Source organism: Pectinophora gossypiella, chromosome 28 (assembly GCF_024362695.1).
Source record: "Pectinophora gossypiella chromosome 28, ilPecGoss1.1, whole genome shotgun sequence".
Lineage (NCBI taxonomy): Eukaryota > Metazoa > Arthropoda > Insecta > Lepidoptera > Gelechiidae > Pectinophora > Pectinophora gossypiella.
The window spans coordinates 5,049,297-5,069,881 of record NC_065431.1 but is presented as its reverse complement, the minus strand read 5'-3'; the positions used below and the strand labels follow the sequence as shown (position 1 = coordinate 5,069,881).

The following is a 20,585-nucleotide window of genomic DNA, read 5'->3' as shown; positions in this document are numbered from 1 at the left end:
TTTCGTAAAATGTATTTCATTGGACTAGGTTGTCAAGTAGCCTAGTTAATAGGCATTAACTAAATTAATTAAGTAAGTTTAAGTTAAGTTTTTAGATCTTTAATTTATTTCCTTTGGTTTGCTTGTATTCTTTTAAATTCGTTTTTGTCTTAGGAATAATAAACAATGTCAATGTTACCCTATTTTTAACAATATTTTACCAGAAATCTTCCAAAATTAATAGTATAAGTATAACATTCCATATTAAAATAAATATATTAGTGTTTTCGAAATAAAGAAATAATAACAATTCAATTTAAAATAAATAGTAAAATTACAAAAAATCTAAACGTCAACCAACGTACTTTTCTATTCTTTTTAGTATTACTTACTTAGTCTTAGTGGTCTAGTGGTTAGAGCGTTAGGCTCACGATCTGGAGGTCCGGGTTCGATTCCCGATGGGGACATTGTCGAAATCACTTTGTGAGACTGTCCTTTGTTTGGGAAGGACTTTTCAGGTTTGAATCACCTGATTGTCCGAAAGAGTAAGATGATTCCGTACTTCGGAGGGCACGTTAAGCCGTTGGTCCCGGCTATTAGCCGTAAAAACACTTCCACCTGCACTTAGTTATTGTTAATTATTAATTTATTACTTCTGTCTACTTCTCTGTGATGCATGTAATAGTTATAAGTGGAGACTTCATTGGCTAATGTACAAACAATTTGCATTTTTAAATTGTTATTTAATAAGCTGTTTGTTTCCCGATTTGAAATAAATAAACGTCAAACCAATAATTTTATGATTGACTTGTGTTGCTAACACATATCTTATATTGGTGCTAATTCCTGTAAATACCATCTAATTTTATTTTAAGTTATATCTGTCATTTTCTTATCCGCCGAAAAGGAAAGGGACGGGTAATCGACAAGCATAAAATTTATGGAACACGCGTCAATTTTAAGCACAAATCTAAACCAACCGTCTAAAAATTTTACATCCGTCATTAACCCGACACAGTTAAGTAGACAGCACGTCAAACGGATTGCATACCAGCGACGTACCTGTTGATTCGCCCGGGTTATTCATTCATTTACTCATTCTTCCTAAAATTAAGAGCTGTGAATCATCCGTCCCTTTCCTTTTCGACGGATATGAAAATGACGGATATAACTTAAAATAAAATTAGGCGGTGTCTGCAGGAATCGGGGCCATTATGTTCCATCATTGCCCTGACCCATAACAACTTACCCCGGTGGAAGATAGAAGGCTGTGTCGACGTCGAGTCAAAGCCTTTTCAGCTTCGTGTTGGGCGAATTTGTTCAGAGCATCGTCTATCAGGGACTCTGGTACTTTGCGCTGGGATATCCGCACTTTGCCGATGTATAGCACCTGGAATAGCGAAACATAATTAGTAGAGATGGGCCGAGTACTCGTTTGATACTCGGTACTCTGCGTACTCGGCGGGTTTTTTGATACTCGTACTCGGCCGAATAACTCGGTTATTTGATAACGAGTAACGAGTATACAGCCATTGGTAAATAACAAACTTTTTCAATTATTTATCTACTATGACGCGCAAGGTGACGTGTTTGTTTGCAAACAATCAAGTGACTAGTAGTTGAAAGGCGTGGGCGGGGTGAGGGGTGTATCAACTTTTTTTTTGACGTGACTTATTGTATATTTGCCGCAGATGGCATTAACTACTTGTCCGGACAAATGGGGAGCGCTGAAGGCTCTCACCCGGTACAACGTTTAAGACAACAGGCCTGAGGGTGCCCAGTTGGGCGCGAACCTCGGCTCAGGGCGTCGTCTGAGAGGAAAAATATTTGAAAGAATTAATCAACCCTAGTGGGTCGATAGCGATAAGCGCTGAATGAGGGAAATCGTCGCCCACGCCGGCGGGGTCGGTATCGGGGTCCTGAAGTGTTTGTTGTCGCGAGCTGATTGGCTGCCTCTATGGCTAGAGTAATCGGGTCGTCGGGAGGTATATCAACGCGAGCCGACGTTTTGACCGGCGCAAACCTGTTTGTCTTTTAAATGATAAGTTATAATTTTAATACACACTTCCTCTCTTCCCTTCAACGTTGCTGTGCCCTACAGGGTCCATGTTATAGTTCCTATGCCTATGTAACACCCCATTGTACTACATGGAATGCAATAAATAATTGAATTGAATTACTTGTTTACGCGCGCGAAATGCGAATTTGATTGAACCGAGTTACTCGGCCGAGTACTTGGTTGGAAAAAAATTGAGCCGAGTAAAACTCGGTACTCGTTACTCGGCAAAAGTGTTACTCGGCGTATCTCTAATAATTAGCGTCTTTTCAGGTTACGTTCTCCAAAAAATATACAGATGGCGATGTACAGATTTAAGATACATAATTCACCACTAATTTAAGAGCCACAAGAGTCAGTGTAACATTTTCCATGCTACTTTTTTAGGGAAATATAGGGCAGTGGTTTCCCTCTGGCGTTTCGCCCCGCAGTACTCTGACGCGAGTGGGATGGCGCTTAGAGTAGTCTATTTCAAAGCCGTACTAGGACTCCTGTCCTCCGCCTCTGAACAGTATTTTTTTTACTTTTGATGGGGTTGCTCTTGGCTCCAGACTTGCCCGAAGGCACTGACGAGGCCTAAAATGGAGCTCGCCCAGAAGGTGCCTGTTCACTCTGGCCTTGAAAGCACCCGTGTTACATGCATTCGGAAATACAGAAGACGGCAGAGAATTCCACTCCTTAGCAGTGCGCATAATGAAGGACGATGCGAAGCGCTTTGCGCGAATAGTTGGGATATCCACCAAATAGGGATGGAACCCGACCGTACGTCTGGAAGTCCGAAGATAAAAGGGGGATGGTGGAATGAGCTCGTGTAGATCGCGGGCACACTTCCCGAAGTGGAGTCTGTATAATACCGACATACTGGTGACTTCGACTGACTGTCGAATTTTATACAAGGTGTCAGTGACATCGTAACGAATACTGAGGAGGATGATTCAGACCATGATTCTGAGTTAATATCAAGTGGAATTTCAATCGCAAAAGTATATAATTGAATAATGAGCTAAATCAGCCCTCTCAGTATTCGTTAGGATGTCACTTACACCCCTTACCAGTACATACATGTAGCCATACAAGTAGGTGTGGGTGTTAGTGACACCGTAACGAATACTGTCTGGGATAGTTCAGACCATGATTCTGAGTTGATATTAAATGGAATTCCCTGTCGGAAAATTCATGTTTTTTTTTTTTATATTTTTTTAAGTTATTTTTCGTTCCATACTTTTGCGACGGAAAATTCCACTTGATATCAACTCAGAATCATGACCTGAATCATCCCCCTGAGTATTCGTTACGATGTCACTAACATCCTGTATATAACATTTATTACCTCAAAGAAGTGTGAGTCGGAGGGCGAGAGGTCCGCACAGAGTGATGTGAGGGCTGAAGCATTGCTGATACTCCTCACAAGGCCGGATTGGGACTCACTTGCTCTGAAACAAACATAAAATTATTATTTTTCGTTATGGATAGGTTTAGTTTCAGGATTCCCGCTCAGAGACGGTACTGAAAAGTATCGGTGTCCGAAGGACGTAATATACGATCCCGACGACCCGATTACTCTAGCCATAGAGGCGGCCAATCAGCTCGCGACACCAAACACTTCAGGACCCCGATACCGACCCCGCCGGCGTGGTCGACGATTTCCCTCATTCAGCGCTTATCGCTATCGACCCACTAGGGTCGATTAATTCTTTCAAATATTCTTCCTCTCAGACGACGCCCTGAGCCGAGGTTCGCGCCCAACTGGGCACCCTCAGGCCTGTTGTCTTAAACGTTGTACCGGGTGAGAGCCTTCAGCGCTCCCCATTTGTCCGGCCAAGTAGTTAATGCCATCTGCGGCAAATCTACAATAAGTCACGTCAAAATAAAAAAAGCAAATAAAAAAATGTTATACCGATGTGATAGGTGAGCCGTATCGCCGTCTATAATCGAGCCAAGTGTATTAGTGAAAACTGCACTTGAGATAAATTAATAACTCATTGGTGCAAGTCGGCTACCTGGGTACTTTTTTTTTGACGTGGCTTATTGTAGATTTGACGCAGAAGGCATTAACTACTTGGCCGGACAAATGGGGAGCGCTGAAGGCTCTCACCCGGTAAAACGTTTAAGACAACAGGCATGAGGGTGCCCAGTTGGGCGCGAACCTTGGCTCAGGGCGTCGTCTGAGAGGAAAAATATTTGAAAGAATAAATCGACCCTAGTGGGTCGATGGCGATAAGCGCTGATTGGGTGAAATCGTCGACCACGCCGCCGGGGTCGGTATCGGGTCTACCTGGGTTCGAAGTGGAGCGCGCCATAATATTAGTGTAAAAAGAATATATTTAGCATAACCACAGTCGTCTGTACAAAGTGTAAACGTTTTGGAAATATTCCAACTAACTATACTATAACTATAAGTAAGTGGTATTGAGATATTTATATCTATGACCTTAGGTAGAACATGTGCAGAGATGGATCTAAATTAGCTAAATGAGTGAGGTTAAGATCTATTTGATCTGGTTATACTTATGTACGGTCACGAGTATGTAAACACTTTGAAACCATGTCACATTAACTTTTTTGACAAATTAATCCGTAAGTCTCATGAAATGTAGTGCGAGGAAATTTTGAACTTCTAATAATAATAATAGGGACTCCATAGTCCCGATATATGGAAATGACATACAAATACATAACATAAACTGCCTATATACGTCCCACTGCTGGGCACAGGCCTCCCCTCAATCAACCGGAGGGGGTATGGAGCATACTCCACCACGCTGCTCCAATGCGGGTTGGTGGAGGTGTTTTTACGGCTAATAGCCGGGACCAACGGCTTAACGTGCCCTCCGAAGCACGGAATCATCTTACTTTTTCAGACAATCAGGTGATTCAAGCCTCAAAAGTCCTTACCAAACAAAGGACAGTCTCACAAAGTGATTTCGACGACGTCCCCATCGGGAATCGAACCCGGACCTCCAGATCGTGAGCCTAACGCTCTAACCACTAGACCACGGAGGCTGTTACGATAGAAGATAGAAGAATATAAGGCGACGTTATATAGAACAATACAACTGTAGATCTGTAGATCTCTGCCCGTGGCAAGGTCACACGCTTGTTTTGAACTAAAATAACTTCGCTGTTTATATTACCTGCTAATGTTAATAAAGCTCGGTTGGAAGAACGCTTGAGTCGCTGCGACGTCTCAGGTTCGAATCCCAAAACCAAACAATTCATCATCATCAGCCCATTAACGTCCCCACTGCTGGGGCACGGGCCTTCCCTATGGATGGATAGGGAGATCGGGCCTTAAACCATCACGTGGGCCCAGTGCGGATTGGTGGTTATTAACGACTGCTAATGCAGCCGGGACCAACGGCTTAACGTGCCTTCTGAAGCACGGATGAGCTCGAGATGAAAACTTTTTTTGTGGTCACCCATCCTATGACCGGCCTTTGCGAAAGTTGCTTTACTTCAACAATCGCAGACCGAGCGCGTTTACCGCTGCGCCACCGAGCTCCTCCCCTTTTTATACCCAAAAATAAAGATAAAAGATGCATATGTCTGTCAATTAGAAGGAAAATCTTTACAGCGCCATCTATAATGTTTTTTTTTTCTTATTTTATTTTACTTTTTTACGCGCTACACTGCCGCTGCACAAGTGTACTGTATCCTCTGCCGAAAGTTGTCTGGAAGAGATCGCTCTTAGTGATAAGGCCTTAGCCCACCTTAGAATAAGTTTATCCTGTATATGTCTTGTAAATTTGTGTGCAATAAAGTGTTTATATTATTATTATTTATTATAATGGTATTAGTTTTCAGCTCGAGTTCCTCCATGCTTCGGAAGGCACGTTAAGCCGTTGGTCCGGGCTGCATTAGCAGTCGTTAATAACCATCAATCCGCAATGGGCCCGCGTGGTGGTTTAAGGCCCGATCTCCCTATCCATCCATAGGGAAGGCCCGTGCCCCAGCAGTGGGGACGTTAATGGGCTGGTGATGATGATGATAATGGTTTTAAGGAACGTAGCCTCGAAATTCCCTCATTTAAAATTTTAAATTCATTTTAAATTTTCTATTTACCTCTTCCTCAATTTATACCTATGCTACAGTTTATTTTGTAATGTTTATTTTTGTTTTAATTTCTTTTTAAGTTATAATTCTACATTGTAAGTAACACTAAGGCTAGTTTCTAATAAAAAAAAATCTGGTTTCCCACGATTCAGGCATTGCCTAGTTTGGGGACCCCTGTACAACTCCTGAATTCTAATTAGTTTATAAGTACACCTTTAGTTCTAAGTAAACATTATATTTTTGTATTTCTTTTATTTTGTGCAATAAAGTTATTAGTTAGTTATTATTCAACTGAACCCTGAGCATTAACCTCTTAAGACCGAGATTTCCAGACACAATAGTTAAACAATGGGGTTTGGATTTATAAGGAACATTCGGTCTTAGCAGGTTAAAAGGTTGGGAACCTCTGGAGACTCACAGGTTAGTATTGGCGGCTCTGGGCATGGCGGGAGGTGTCCATGGGAGGTGGTCTGCGCTGCTGGTCTGCTGGAAGCCGACATTCCTGGTAACGGCCAGGGAGCTGTTGGAGCCGCGCGGAGACCCCGCCCCCGCTGACGGCTCACGCATCTGGGTGAAGAGTTCTGACACCTGGGGGCATTCAACAATGTTTACATAAGCATAAAAAAACCCTTGTATTCCTTATAGGGGTGGTGTTTCTCTTTACCGGGTGAGAGCCTTCAGCGCTCCCCATTTGTCCGGCCAAGTAGTTAATGCCATCTGCGGCAAATCTACAATAAATCACTTAAAAAAAGGTGTTTCTCTCTCTCTCTCTCTCTCTCTCTCTGAGACAACTTGCAGCCACTGTTGATACGAAGTCCTAAGATCTTTATACAGGTGTTAGCGACATCGTAATGAAATTTTGAGGTATGATTCAGACTAGGATTCTGAGTTGATATCAAGTAGTATTTTGATATTTTCCGTCGGAAAAGTATGGACCTGAAAATAATTTGTTAAAATATTTTTATTTACCTTTTAATTTTGAAATTGTATTTTTATTAGTATTTTTTTATATTATTTTTGGTTCTTTTTCATTCATTGTTTATTTTTGTTGTATTTTATAGTGTTTTTTATATTATTTTTCATGTCATACAGCGTATTGGGTTACATTGTAGTGCTGTATGTACCTTTATAAATAAATTAATAATTTAAAAAAACACTTGAGTTTTCTGAACGGAAATTCCACTTGATATCAACTCAGAATCATAGTCTGAATCATTCCCCTCAGTATTTGTTACGATGTCACTAACACCCAATGTACTTGTATGTACTTACACGGGGTGTAAGTTTCAAAGGTCCGCTTCCCTAACCTGAAGATTTGACAGGTCCGGGTTTTTTTACAGAAGCGACTGCCTGTCTGACCTTCTAACCAGCGAAGAGAAAACCACTACTACTTACATCAGTAGGTAGTAACCGGGACCAACGGCTTAACGTGCCTTCCGAATCACGGATCATCTTACTTTCGGACAGTCTGGTGATCAGCCAGTAATGTGCTAACCAAACTAGGGACCACAAAGTAATTTTTGTGATATGTCCCCACCGGTATTCGAACCCGGGACCTCCGGATCGCGAGCCCAACACTCGCCACACACTGGACTACGCAGGACGATAACAGTAACAACAATCCATTCGTCCCAATTGTAACCGAAGCCCTGCAGTCAATAAGTTCTAATCAAAACATCAACAGTAAGTATCTATTAAATGCCACACTATCATTGACGTCAAAAGGCGCAAAGTCAAGGCTGCAGACCCGTCATAGAGTAATGAATAAAAATACATATAGAACGGTAACTCTCTGCCCGCACCATTCGTATTTTTTTGTCGTGGCCAGATCGTAAAATTGATCATTTCATGATGTGTTTGACCATTGCATGAAATGGCCAACTTAAGTTGACCATATCGTTGAAACGTCAACGTTTAATGATATATCTAAGTAAGTAATGTAAGTGATGTAAGTAATAAGTAAATTCATATTTTTTTTTTATATTCATCATCATCATCATCAACAGCCTATATACGTCCCACTGCTGGGCACAGGCCTCCCCTCAATCAACCGGAGGGGGTATGGAGCATACTCCACCACGCTGCTCCAATGCGGATTGGTGGAGGTGTTTTTACGGCTAATAGCCGGGACCAACGGCTTAACGTGCCCTCCGAAGCACGGAATCATCTTACTTTTTCGGACAATCAGGTGATTCAAGCCTGAAAAGTCCTTGCCAAACAAAGGACAGTCTCACAAAGTGATTTCGACAATGTCCCCATCGGGAATCGAACCCGGACCTCCAGATCGTGAGCCTAACGCTCTAACCACTAGACCACAGAGGCTGTTCTGTGGACTCGAAACAAATCATTTTTTTTATATTATTCTACTTTAATTTCATATTTTATTCATATTTGTCAGTTAAGGTTAAATAGAGACTGCTTTGTTAATTTAATTACTAATTTGTAGATACTATGTACACTGTAATTGTCATATAATAAATCTTAACTTTAGTATTTGTCTTAGTTTTTAATGTTTTATATATATGATGTAGTAGTACTAAATAAATAAATAAATATATCAATCAACGTTTGGCCATATTGTTAATGTTGGCGGTGTCCATGCTATGTGGTGTAATAAAAAATCGAATAGTCGATTAATTTCTCAGGTTTAAAACTATGTACCTATTCAATATGGAAAATTGTACAATAACATTGATTCATCGATTATAATATCAATCAAGTTTTAAATATAATCGACACCAGCGCCACTATCGGTGGACAATATTACTAATTTTTCGATTTGATTGCCAACGTTTGGCCATATCATAAAGTAATCATGCATTTAGTTGCTCATATCGTTAAACGTTTTGTGTTCATTGATCTGGCCAAAATACATCATGACAAATGGGGAGAGAAAAAAAAAGTAAGTAATGACGGTTCAATGAGGTATTGTAATTGGCAACCCTCAGACGTCACACACACAGATGCGCGTGTTGATAATGTGTATGTGTAGTGTCTGTGTGAAACGAGGTTGTATGTATGAAGTGTCCGCGGTGTGCTTTAGTCAAAAGGACCACGATACCGACCCCGCCGGCGTGGTCGACGACTTCCCTCAATCAGCGCTTATCGCTATCGACCCACTAGGGTCGATTAATTCTTTCAAATATTTTCCCTCTCAGACGACGCCCTGAGCCGAGGTTCGCGCCCAACTGGGCAGCCTCAGGCCTGTTGTCTTAAACGTTGTACCGAGTGAGAGCCTTCAGCGCTCCCCATTTGTACGGCCAAGTAGTTAATGCCATCTGCGGCAAATCTACAATAAGTCACGTCAAAAAAAGGCGGTTCAATTAAGTATTAATTGGCAACCCTCAGACGTCACACACACAGATGCGCGTGTTAATAATGTCAATGTGTAGTGTCTGTGTAAACCGAGGTTGTTTGTATGAAGTGTCCGGGGTGTGCTTGATACAAAATGGCCGAAAGTCGCTAAGGAGGAAGGGGGATACGCGAACTGCCTGTCCCACTCACACTCACGCGATTTAGATTCCCAGATAGCTTCTTTTCTTCTCCGCTAAGCGAGAACACACGAGAATTATTTAAAATTGTTAATGGGGGGGGGGGGGGGGAAGGGGTAAGTCACAGGGACTGTAACCTGGAACCTGACAGAGGGCAGCAGTGTATGCGTGCACCGTGCAGCGCATGCGTACGTTATACGTGTTGTGGTGTCTTTAAGGATGTTGGGACCCACGCTTTATAATTTCCGGCGCCAATAAATGGCGTCCCTTGCCCAGGGATACGGGTGAAGACCTCAACGGTTGCAGAGGCGGAGATGGGAGCCATCGGTACGGCAATGCAGGACGGAAGGGGCAAGTCACAGGGACTGTAACCTGGAACCTGACAGGGCAGCAGCAACTGTCAGTACTATTCAGAGGCGGAGGACAGGAGTCCTAGTATGGCTTTGTAACTTCTACTCTGGGCGCCATCCCACTCGCGTCAGAGTACTGCGGGGCGGAAGGCAAGTGGGAAACCACTGCCCTATTTTTCCCTAAAAAAGTAGCATGGAAAATGCTGCACCGACAAGAGCGTGGCTCTTAATGATGATGAAGAAGGGGTTGTAAAGTACGCTACCAAATTGTTATTTAGAATAGAATAGAATAACTTTATTCCCAAAACAGTGCAGTACAATAGTAGAGAAGATAAAGATAAGTATACAAATCAAAAAATACACTGCCAGGGAAAAGGGACTGACTCAGCATGTTGTTGCGAAGGATAGTAGAAATACCACTCTTAGCAACACTGATATTCTGCCAGTATTTATGTTTCTCTGCAAGCATATATAGTAAGTCTTTCTATTTATAATGCTGTCTGTAAAAGTTTTATATGTATTGCTGTATGTGTACAGTCATGAGCAATATAATGTACCCACTTTAGGACTCTGTCGCACTAACATATTTGACATTTAGTGAGATTTACAGTTCAGTTTGTGAAAAAAGTTAATGTGACGTAGTACCGAAGTGTATACATATTAATGCTCGTGACCGTACCTAAATAAATAGATAAAATTAATAAATTTCCTTTATAGCAATATGAGTATGAGCTTTCCAGTAAGAAAATCCTCTATAAAATTTAAGAAGAATAAAAAACTTTCCTCTCCGGTTGATTGAGAGGAGGCCTGTGCCCAGCAGTGGGACGTATAATATAGGCTGTTTATGTTATGTTTGTGTTTGTAAAAAAAACTTAAAAGCCGCACGTTGCAAATGGTTATCTATGTCTGTCCACCGCATTAGGGATGACGGGCGTGATTTTAAGTGTACATGATAGATAAATGTTTTGTTTTCAACTCATACGCATGTACTCGACTATAATGAATAGCAATGTCGTGCCTACCCGCACATTATCGCGACATATCATTTTCATTAACAGATGCGCAGACGCATGCTTTGACGATCACATGTTGCATTAGGGCTGCCCGCTTAGGTATTCATTAAAGATAAATCATATCTTCATGAATCATATTTTATGATATCTTCATGTTGTAAATGTATATGTGTGTCGTAGATTTTACCTGAATAAACTTTTTTATTATTATTATTATTATAAATACAGCGTGTTAGTGACATCGTAACGAATACTGGAGGGAATGATTCAGCTCATGTCTGCCTGGGCTTCCAACCCGCGGAGGGAAAACCAGCCCAATAAAACCCGGAAACCCTTCCGGCGATGTTTCATGTTGTTCTTGTTGTGATGCTGAGTCAGGTTACTATAAAAAACTAATGAGAAACTTTCCAGGCTACGTTTTTCAAAAACAAAATAGATGGCGTTGTTCAGTTTAAATGTGATAATGAGCCGCCAAAGGCCCCTGACATGGCTCATGTAACGACAACTTACTTACATCAGTAAATAGTAACCGGGACCAACGGCTTAACGTGCCTTCCGAAGCACTGATCATCTTACTTTTTTGGACAATCAGGTGATCAGCCTGTAATGTCCTAACCAAACTAGGGATCACAAAGTGATTTGTGAAATGTCCCCACCGGGATTCAAACCCGGGACTTCCGGATCGTGAGCCCAACGCTCAACCACTGGACCAAGGAGGCCGTTAATTACCTATTTTGTCATTACTCGAGTACATAATTTTTCCAAAATACAATGTAATGGCAGAAGCATATATAAAAATAATTGTTGCTTGATATTTGGATCAGATTATGTATAGAATTATGTTGCTACCTATATTGCTTCTCTTTATTTTGATCAGAATAATAATGGGTGGAAGATGTAATTGTGCCTGTGTGTAATAAAAAGGGTCATCATTTATACTCAAACAAACCCGTTATTGAAAACCGCATCAAAATCGGATTATTAGTTTAGAAGATAATTAGTAACATTTCTTTGCACAAACGCACACACAAACATCTCTCACCCTAAACGCATATACCTGCTCCGTTCCGTCGTGGGTAAAAACAAAGATGAAAGATTTATATGTCTGTTATCCATGAAATCAGGGGGTTAAACGAAGAAAAACTGTACACCGCCATTCATTCATTCTTCTTTGGATATAGATTCTTTATGCTTTGTTTTGTAAGTGGCAACCCTAACTGCAATTGAAATCGCGTCCATACAACCATTGTGTTACACGTGATCTAATAATTCCACCAATTATTCTTACTGGCAACACCATGTTATGATAAATAAACAGACAAAAGTTAAAACGGCCTCCGTGGTCTTGTGGTTGAGCGTTAGGCTCAAAATCCGGAGGTCCTGGGTTCGATTCCCGGTGGGGACATATCACAAAAATCACTTTGTGGTCCCCAGTTTGGTTAGGACATTACAGGCTGATCACCTGATTGTCCGAAAGTAAGACGATCCGTGCTTCGGAAGGCACGTTAAGCCGTTGGTCCCGGTTACTACTTACTGATGTAAGTACGTAGTCGTTATATGAGTCATGTCAGGGGCCTTTGGCGGCTCAATGGTAACCCTGACACCAGGGTTGATGAGGTTGGTAATTCACCTCAGTCGGTTCTGAGTGACAGACAAGGAATAAGAGCGATGAGGCAGTTCCACTCTAAAGCAATAAAACTTAATAGAAAAATAGAGTTCAGAAAGAAAGTTAGTTCATAGCATGCTCAAAACATTATCTTTCAGGATGTTGGGACTTCAGCTCGGCGACAATAGATGGCGTTAGTGTAGCCACACCATTCGGTGATCGAAATCATTATTTTTGTCATAGATAACCTAAACTAAATAAGCTCTACAGCCTCCATGGTCTAGTGGTTAGAGCGTCAGTCTAGTGGTTACTGCTTAACGTGCCTCCGAAGCACGTAATCATCTTACTTTTTCGGACAATCAGGTGATTCAAGCCTGAAAAGTCTTTACCAAACAAAGGACAGTCTCACAAAGTGACTTCGACAATGTCCCCATCGGGAATCGAACCCGGACCTCCAGATCGTGAGCCTAACGCTCTAACCACAAGACCACGGAGGTTATAGAGCTCATTTGGTTTAGTTTATCTATGACAAAATTATATGGTTTTGATCGCCGCTCCACTTACGCCATCTATTGGTGATGAGCGAGGGATCCAGCACCCTTCAGGTCACATCATGCGCCCTTACCAATTGTTTGATATTGATGGCAGACGTATCAGAATGCGAGCCAAATGGCGGCCGGTTTGGACTATGACTCATGTTTTCTTGTTTTTAATCTGTTTAAAAAGAAAAAAAGCAATTTAAAACATGTATTTTAATCGTATGCCTACGTGTGTGAATGATAATAAGATTTATTTATTTATGTATAAAAAAAACCCGCCCATCAACAACACTTACATTTGAGTAATTTCTTTTTAATACTTTTTAATTTCTTGTTTTGACGTTTATACTAAAAGCATTCTGTATTTGTACGAAACTGTATGACGGCCATCTTGTTTTTCCGCCATTTAGTTTTTTTCGCCGGCGATTGAATTTGACCAGGATTTGAATAGGTTTTGTGAAAAAAAAATTGAACCAGGTATAATAGTTGCGCCAGGCCGTAGGGTGTCTCCCTGATGCGGAGCAGTTTTCCAAGATCTGGAATGTTTCCCATATTCACTGGGAGGTCCCGATCACACCCCCATACATCATTTTCTTTCGACGCTCCTTCTGGGACAACAACTATGTCAGGGAGAAGTCAGTCAGTCAGTATATGAATTTCCAGCTGTACAGTGTATCTAGTATAACATACATAACATAAACAGCCTATATACGTCCCACTGCTGGGCACAGGCCTGCCCTCAATCAACTGGAGGGGGTATGGAGCATACTCCACCACGCTGCTCCAATGCGGGTTGGTGGAGGTGTTTTAACGGCTAACAGCCGGGACCAACGGCTTAGCGTGCCCTCCGAAGCTTGGAATTATCTTACTTTTTCGGACAATCAGGTGATTCATCATCATCATCATCAATTTAAGAGCCACGCTCTTGTCGGTGCAGCATTCTCCATGCTACTTATTTAGGGAAAAATAGAGCAGTGGTTTCCCTCTTGCCTTCCGCCCCGCAGTACTCTGACGCGAGTGGGATGGCGCCCAGAGTAAAATCAAGTGATTCAAACAAGATTATTAATTTAACACAATATAAATAAATGCTTAATGATGATACATCTATTGTGCGGGTACTCGCGTTTCACCGATCGGCGTGGGTTGAAAATCAGTGTTGCCCTCTGGGTAAATTTCCACTGAACCCTGGCCTTTTTTGGTGAACTGCGGCACCCATATACCTTTATGTTTTTCAACTAAATATTAATGTTAATGTGTGTATATTTTCATGTTGTAAATGTATATGTGTGTCGTAGATTTTACCTGAATAAACTTTTTTATTATTATTATTATACATAGATGGAAAGAATTTCGCATGGACAGGGGGAGGCCCCGGTGGTGGTTAACACGCTCGTCCCGGCTTGGCAAAAGTTGCGGATTCAAATCCCGTCCTCGTCGGAATTTTTTTTTGGTTTAATTTTCTTTTCGTAAATAAATCCGATTACCTAAACATGTTTATAAGACAATAAATAAATATTTAATAATGTTTTACGACGCTGTCAATCGGCGTCAAACCAGTTTATGTACTATTATCATTCATTAGCATAATTGTATTAGATTTGAACACAAATCTGCGAGACATGAGTAGTTATGAAGTAAATATATTCTAACATATTCGAAAATATTGACTAAATTCTGTTTACACTTATTAAGCATCATCGTCAATGTAAGACCCATGCTCTTGTCGGTGTAGCATTTTCCATTCCAGTCTATCAAAGGCCAATTCCTTGACTTCCCTATAAGACTACGTTAACCTTTTCTTTAATCTGTTCTATGTAAGCTCTTCTTGGTCTTCCCCTTCCTCTCTTTCCTTCTAGCTTTCCTTCTATGATGTTTTTAATGAATTCGTCGTGTCTTATTAGGTGTCCAATCATCAAATTCAAATTCAAAAATATCTTTATTCAGTTGGTAACATAGTTATAGTTACACTTTGAATCGTCAATTTTTACATAACGAACGTCTCATCCGCCTAAAACTACTGCAGCTTCTCACAACCTGTATAGCCGGGGAAAAGAAGCCGCAAGAAAAACCTCGGCACAGGGCCCTAGACGTTCTTTAAAAAAATAAAAATAAAATATTGGTAAACATCTTGCCTCTTCTGTCCTCAATAATTCTCAGTACATACATACATACATACATAAACTCACGCCCGTAATCCCTAGTGGGGTGGGCAGAGCCACAAGTAATCAAAGACAACTTGCAGCCACTGTTGATACGATGTCGTAAGCTGGATATGATGAACCTTATGGTGATAAGGGATCAGCCTATCGCCCATAACATTAGTCCATCATGTTAGAGGACACAATCCCTCTGTCGGTTTTTACGACATGCCCGGGAAGACAAGCAGCTGAACGTTTTCTATGTTTTTTATTTGCTCCCAGAACAGCATAGAAGCAATAATTCTCAGTATTTCTCTTTTTTCCCTTATTCTTACTAACACTTCCTCATTTGTAACCCTTTCTTTCTTTTTCTTATTAAACACTTGATACAAAACAACTCGTTTGACACACACTACACATTGACAATATCGTACACGCGCATCTGTGTGTGTGACGTCTGACGCCATACGATTGAAGACTAAAGTAAGACCGAGGGGGGTGAGGTAAACCTAGCTCAGACGCTGGGAGCGGAGAGTTGCCGTTCTATACCTAGTATTATTCCTTATTCTATGTCTAGTTTATTACTATGCCCAGAAGTGGGATTCAAGTCTGATCTCTATCGTAGGTAACTCTAGGAACTCTGTAGTGAGTCAGGAAATTATAATCAACGTAATCTTGACTCTATGATCATCATTACTCATTGCAGTTATACGACGTCACAGCCTCCGTGGTCCAGTGGTTGAGCGATGGGCTCACGATCCGGAGGTCCCGGGTTCGAATCCCGGTTAGGACATATCACAAAAACCACTTTGTGATCCCTAGTTTGGTTAGGACATTACAGGCTGATCGCCTGATTGTCCGAAAGTAAGATGATCCGTGCTTCGGAAGGCATGATAAGCCGTTGGTCCCGGTTACTACCTTACTGATGTAAGTAGTCGTTACATGAGCCATGTCAGGGGCGTTTGGCGGCTCAATAGTAACCCTGACACCAGGGCTGATGAGGTTGGTATTCCACCTCACAATCCACACGATAAAAAGAATTGGACTTTATGAGTTTGAATTCATGTTTGGATCATAGATAATTGATATCACGTGGTTTCCTGGATTTGTGTCCGGTTAATGGCAATAGGCATACCGACCCCGCCGGCATGGTCGACGATTTCCCTCATTCACCGCTTATCGCTATCGACCCACTAGGGTCGATTAATTCTTTCAAATATTTTTCCTCTCAGACGACGCCCTGATTGGTTCGCGCCCAACTGGGCACCCTCAGGCCTGTTGTCTTAAACGTTGTACAGAGAGCCTTCAGCGCTCCCCATTTGTCCGGCCAAGTAGTTAATGCCATCTGCGGCAAATCTACAATAAGTCACGTTAAAAAAAATGGCAATACGCTTGCCTCCTATTACATGGGAGTTAGACATAGCTGGCGAGGAGTGGATGTATGTCAAGTATATTGATACTATACACCTCTACCTACCCCTTTGGGGACGCAGGCGTGATGCCATGTTATGTTATTGTTTATTATGTTACGTAATATTTATTAATATAATAGTATTTGTTTATATTATTACATTTGTTTACTAGTTTTACCTATATTAATAACTTTCTTTTTTATTCTAACCTTAAGTATTTACGTATACATCTTTGCGATAATATTTGTCTATGTACACTCTAATTCTATTAAAATAATTGATGTACCATAGTAAATAAATAAATAAATAAATAAATAAATAATGTATATTTTTGAATTGAATTTGAATATACACACCATTAACACATGTTTATGGAATACGATGTTCGTGCGTCACCTAACAGGGTCCACATAATACCAGCGTCGTCGTGGTTCACGCCGCGACTTGTGCTGAGTGAGGCCCTTTTATCTCAGGACGTCCACCACCACCTTATGGTCATTTCGACAAACATCCGTCTTGCTTTTTTGTAATTGTTTTAGTGGAAATTTGATATGATGTTGTTGACTTTTTTTTGTGTGTGGCGTCCTTTTATAATAAACTTTTTCTATTCTATTCTATTCTATAATAAGGCAAAAACAACATTGAATGTCAAACGACGTGGCTTGATCCACGGGTCAAAACAGGCGGTAGTCAGGTGACGTAGGTGGCCGGTTCTATTCCGGTTTAGACAAGAGCGAGGCCACACGACCAGTAATGTTCCGTTTACGGGAATGTTCCCGCTTTGGGAAAGTTCCCCGCAGTAAAAATGCGCAAAGCTTATGTAAATAGAGCTTTAATACCCTAGCCTAAAGACAGATAGAATCAGAGTACAGTCATGAGCAATGTAATGTACCCACTTTAGGACTCTGTCGCACTAACATATTTGACATTTAGTGAGACTTACAGTTCAATTTGTCAAAAAAGTTAATGTGACATGGTACCAAAGTGTATACAGATTAATGCTCGTGACCGTAAAAGAAAGAACAATTCGCAAAAATAAGCAGCCAGTGTTTTTTACTATTAAAGAGTTTTTACAACGAGAATATTCGCAACGTGGTTGCGAGGTGGAATACCAGCCTCATCAACCCTGGTGTCAGGGTTATTATTGAGCCGCCAAAGGCCCCTGACATTCACTTACACGACGACTCACTTACATCATTAAGTAACCGGGACCGACGGCTTCACGAGCTTTCCGAAGCACGGATCACCTTACTTTCGAACAATCAGGTGATCAGCCTGTAATGTCCTAACCAAACCAGGGATCATAAAGTGATTTTTGTGATTTGTCCCCACCGGGATTCGAACTCGGGACCTCCGGATCGTGAGCCCAACGCTCAACCACTGGACCGCGGATGTAATTAACCAGTCTGTTAATCTATTACTTTGCAAGAAACTGATTAGACTTTTGCAGGTTATAGCACCTCTGACTACCCCAATTGGGACATAGTCGTGAGGTTATGTTATGTTACATTATTTTATTTGTATGTGTCCACGAGTAACGCGTGTTTGTTTAACATTTACACCATAATCGCATTGGCCAAGTAAGCTCAGAGCAGTCTATTTCAAAGCCGTACTAGGACTCCTGTCCTCCGCCTCTGAATAGTACTGACAGTTACTGCTGCCTTGTCAGGTTCCAGGTTACAGTCCCTGTGACTCGCCTCTTCCATCCTGCATTGCCGTACCGATGGCTCCCATCTCCGCCTTCGCTTAGGGCCGGGTTAATAGTCAGGGCCGGGTTAACCCCTTAAACACCGGAACGCGGATCTCGACCAGACACAATGTAAAATCTATTGTGTCTGGTATCTCGGCATATGAGAGGTTAATAGTCTTGTATGAAACCAAAACCAAAGGCGATATTATTTTTATTTTTTATTATTTTTTTGATGATTTTGGTTTGTTTTTCTTTTTGTTTTGTTTTTTTTTCTGTGTATTGATTTCCGTGTGGTTTCTGTCCTGTGTTGAATGTAATGTACCTGTCTGTCTGTCTGTGAATCATCATCATCAACCCATTAACGTCCCCCCTGCTGGGGCACGGGCCTTCTCTATGGATGGATAGGGAGATCGGGCCTTAAACCACCACGCGGGCCCAGTGCGGATTGATGGTTATTAACGACTGCTAATGCAGCCGGGACCAACGGCTAAACGTGCCTTCCGAAGCACGGAGGAGCTCGAGATGAAAACTTTTTTTTGTGGTCACCCATCCTATGACCGGCCTTTGCGAAAGTTGCTTAACTTCAACAATCGCAGACCGAGCGCGTTTACCGCTGCGCCACCGAGCTGTCTGTGAATAATAAATGTTTATTTCTTTCTTTCTTTCTCTGACTACCCCAATTGGGACATAGTCGTGCGGTTATGTTATGTTACATAAAAATATTTGTATGTCTGTCATACGAATCCACGAGTAAGACGTGTTTGTTTAACATTTACATCATAATCGCGTCGGCCAAGTTATCTATTTTCATAACACCGTCTTTCATTTTCAATTATGACGTCAATTATGACGTAACGGCCTCCATGGTCCAGTGGTTGAGCACACCTACGATCCGGAGGTCCCGGGTTCGAATCCCGATGGGGACAAATCACAAAAATCACTTTGTGACTTTTGTTAGGACATTGCAGCCGTTAGTCCCGGTTATTACTTACGATAAGTACGTAGTCGTTACATGAGTCATGTCAGGGGCCTTTGGCGGCTCAATAATAACCTTGACACCAGGGTTTAACGTGCCTTCCGAAGCACGGATCATCTTACTTTTGGACAATCAGGTGATCATCCTGTAATGACCTAACCTGTAATGTCCTAACCAAACTAGGCATCACAAAGTGATATTTCTGATATGTCCCCACCGGGATTCAAACCCGGGGCCTCCGGATCGTGAGCCCAACGCTCAACTGGACCACGGAGGCTGTTTGTCGCAACAAAACGCCTCGATTATACCTACTTGCATAGTTTCCATCGCGGAAGGTCAACCAAGTAAACCAGAATGAAGGTTGAAGTCCGAAAAGGTCGTTTGATCTAAGGGCTAACCTCTATTAGACAGGTTAACATAAGTACCTCGCCCTCTGTGTGAGTTACTAAGGAAAACGACTTACAAAATCAACAAAGAACAGAATAGAATATTCGTTTATATCATAAAATGTGGTACCTAGTGGAATGAAAAAAATATCAACAATAAATAGGTACCTAGGTATAGGTAGGTTTCCTACACATAAAGGTTGCCTGGAAGAGATTGCTACCTTAGCAATAAGGCCACCTGTTGTACTAGGAATCTAATTATAATACCTAATATATTTTAATATGATTTAAGTGCATTAAAGAGTTTTTGTATTGTACCTATTGTACTTATAAATACAGGGTGTTAGTGACGTCGTAACGAAAACTTTGAGGGATGATTGAGACCATGATTCTGAGATGATATGAAGTAGAATTTTCCGTCGCAAAAGTATGGAACAGAAAGTAATAAAAAGAAAAACAAAAATTTTCATGACTTTTCCGACGGAAAATTCCACTTGATATTAACTCAGAATAATCAGCTGTTTCATCCCCCTCAGTATTTGTTACGGTGTCACTAACACCCATACCTACTTGTATGGGTACAGTATGTACTTGTGCGGGGTGTAAGTGACATCGTAACGAATACTGAGGGGGATGAAACAGCTGATTATTCTGAGTTAATATCAAGTGGAATTTTTCATCGCAAAAGTATAGAATTTAAAATAATTTAAAAAAACTAAAAAAAAAATCATGAATTTTGCGACGGAAAATTCCACTTGATATCAACTCAGAATCATGGTCTGAATCTTCCCCCTCAGTATTCGTTACGATGTCACTTACACCCCGTATAAGAAGGAGCTCGGTGGCGCAGCGTTTAACGCGGTCGGTCTGCGATTGTTGAAGTTAAGCAACTTTCG

General features: G+C 41.3%; 1 protein-coding gene across 4 annotated transcripts in view; it reads right to left on the bottom strand.

Moving 5' to 3' along the window:
• LOC126379103 (TBC1 domain family member 4) overlaps positions 1 to 20,585 on the bottom strand; it is a 60,892-nt gene that overhangs the window by 23,625 nt on the left and 16,682 nt on the right. For 3 of the 4 annotated variants that reach the window (XM_050027689.1, XM_050027690.1, XM_050027692.1), the window contains 3 exons: positions 6,507 to 6,676; positions 3,366 to 3,468; positions 1,229 to 1,369 (listed from right to left, as the gene is read on the bottom strand). In XM_050027689.1, the coding sequence (XP_049883646.1) occupies positions 1,229 to 1,369; positions 3,366 to 3,468; positions 6,507 to 6,676 (414 nt within the window). Of the gene's footprint in view, positions 1 to 1,228; positions 1,370 to 3,365; positions 3,469 to 6,506; positions 6,677 to 13,173; positions 13,263 to 20,585 lie in introns of all 4 variants that reach the window. The other variant, XM_050027691.1, reaches the window with a different exon arrangement.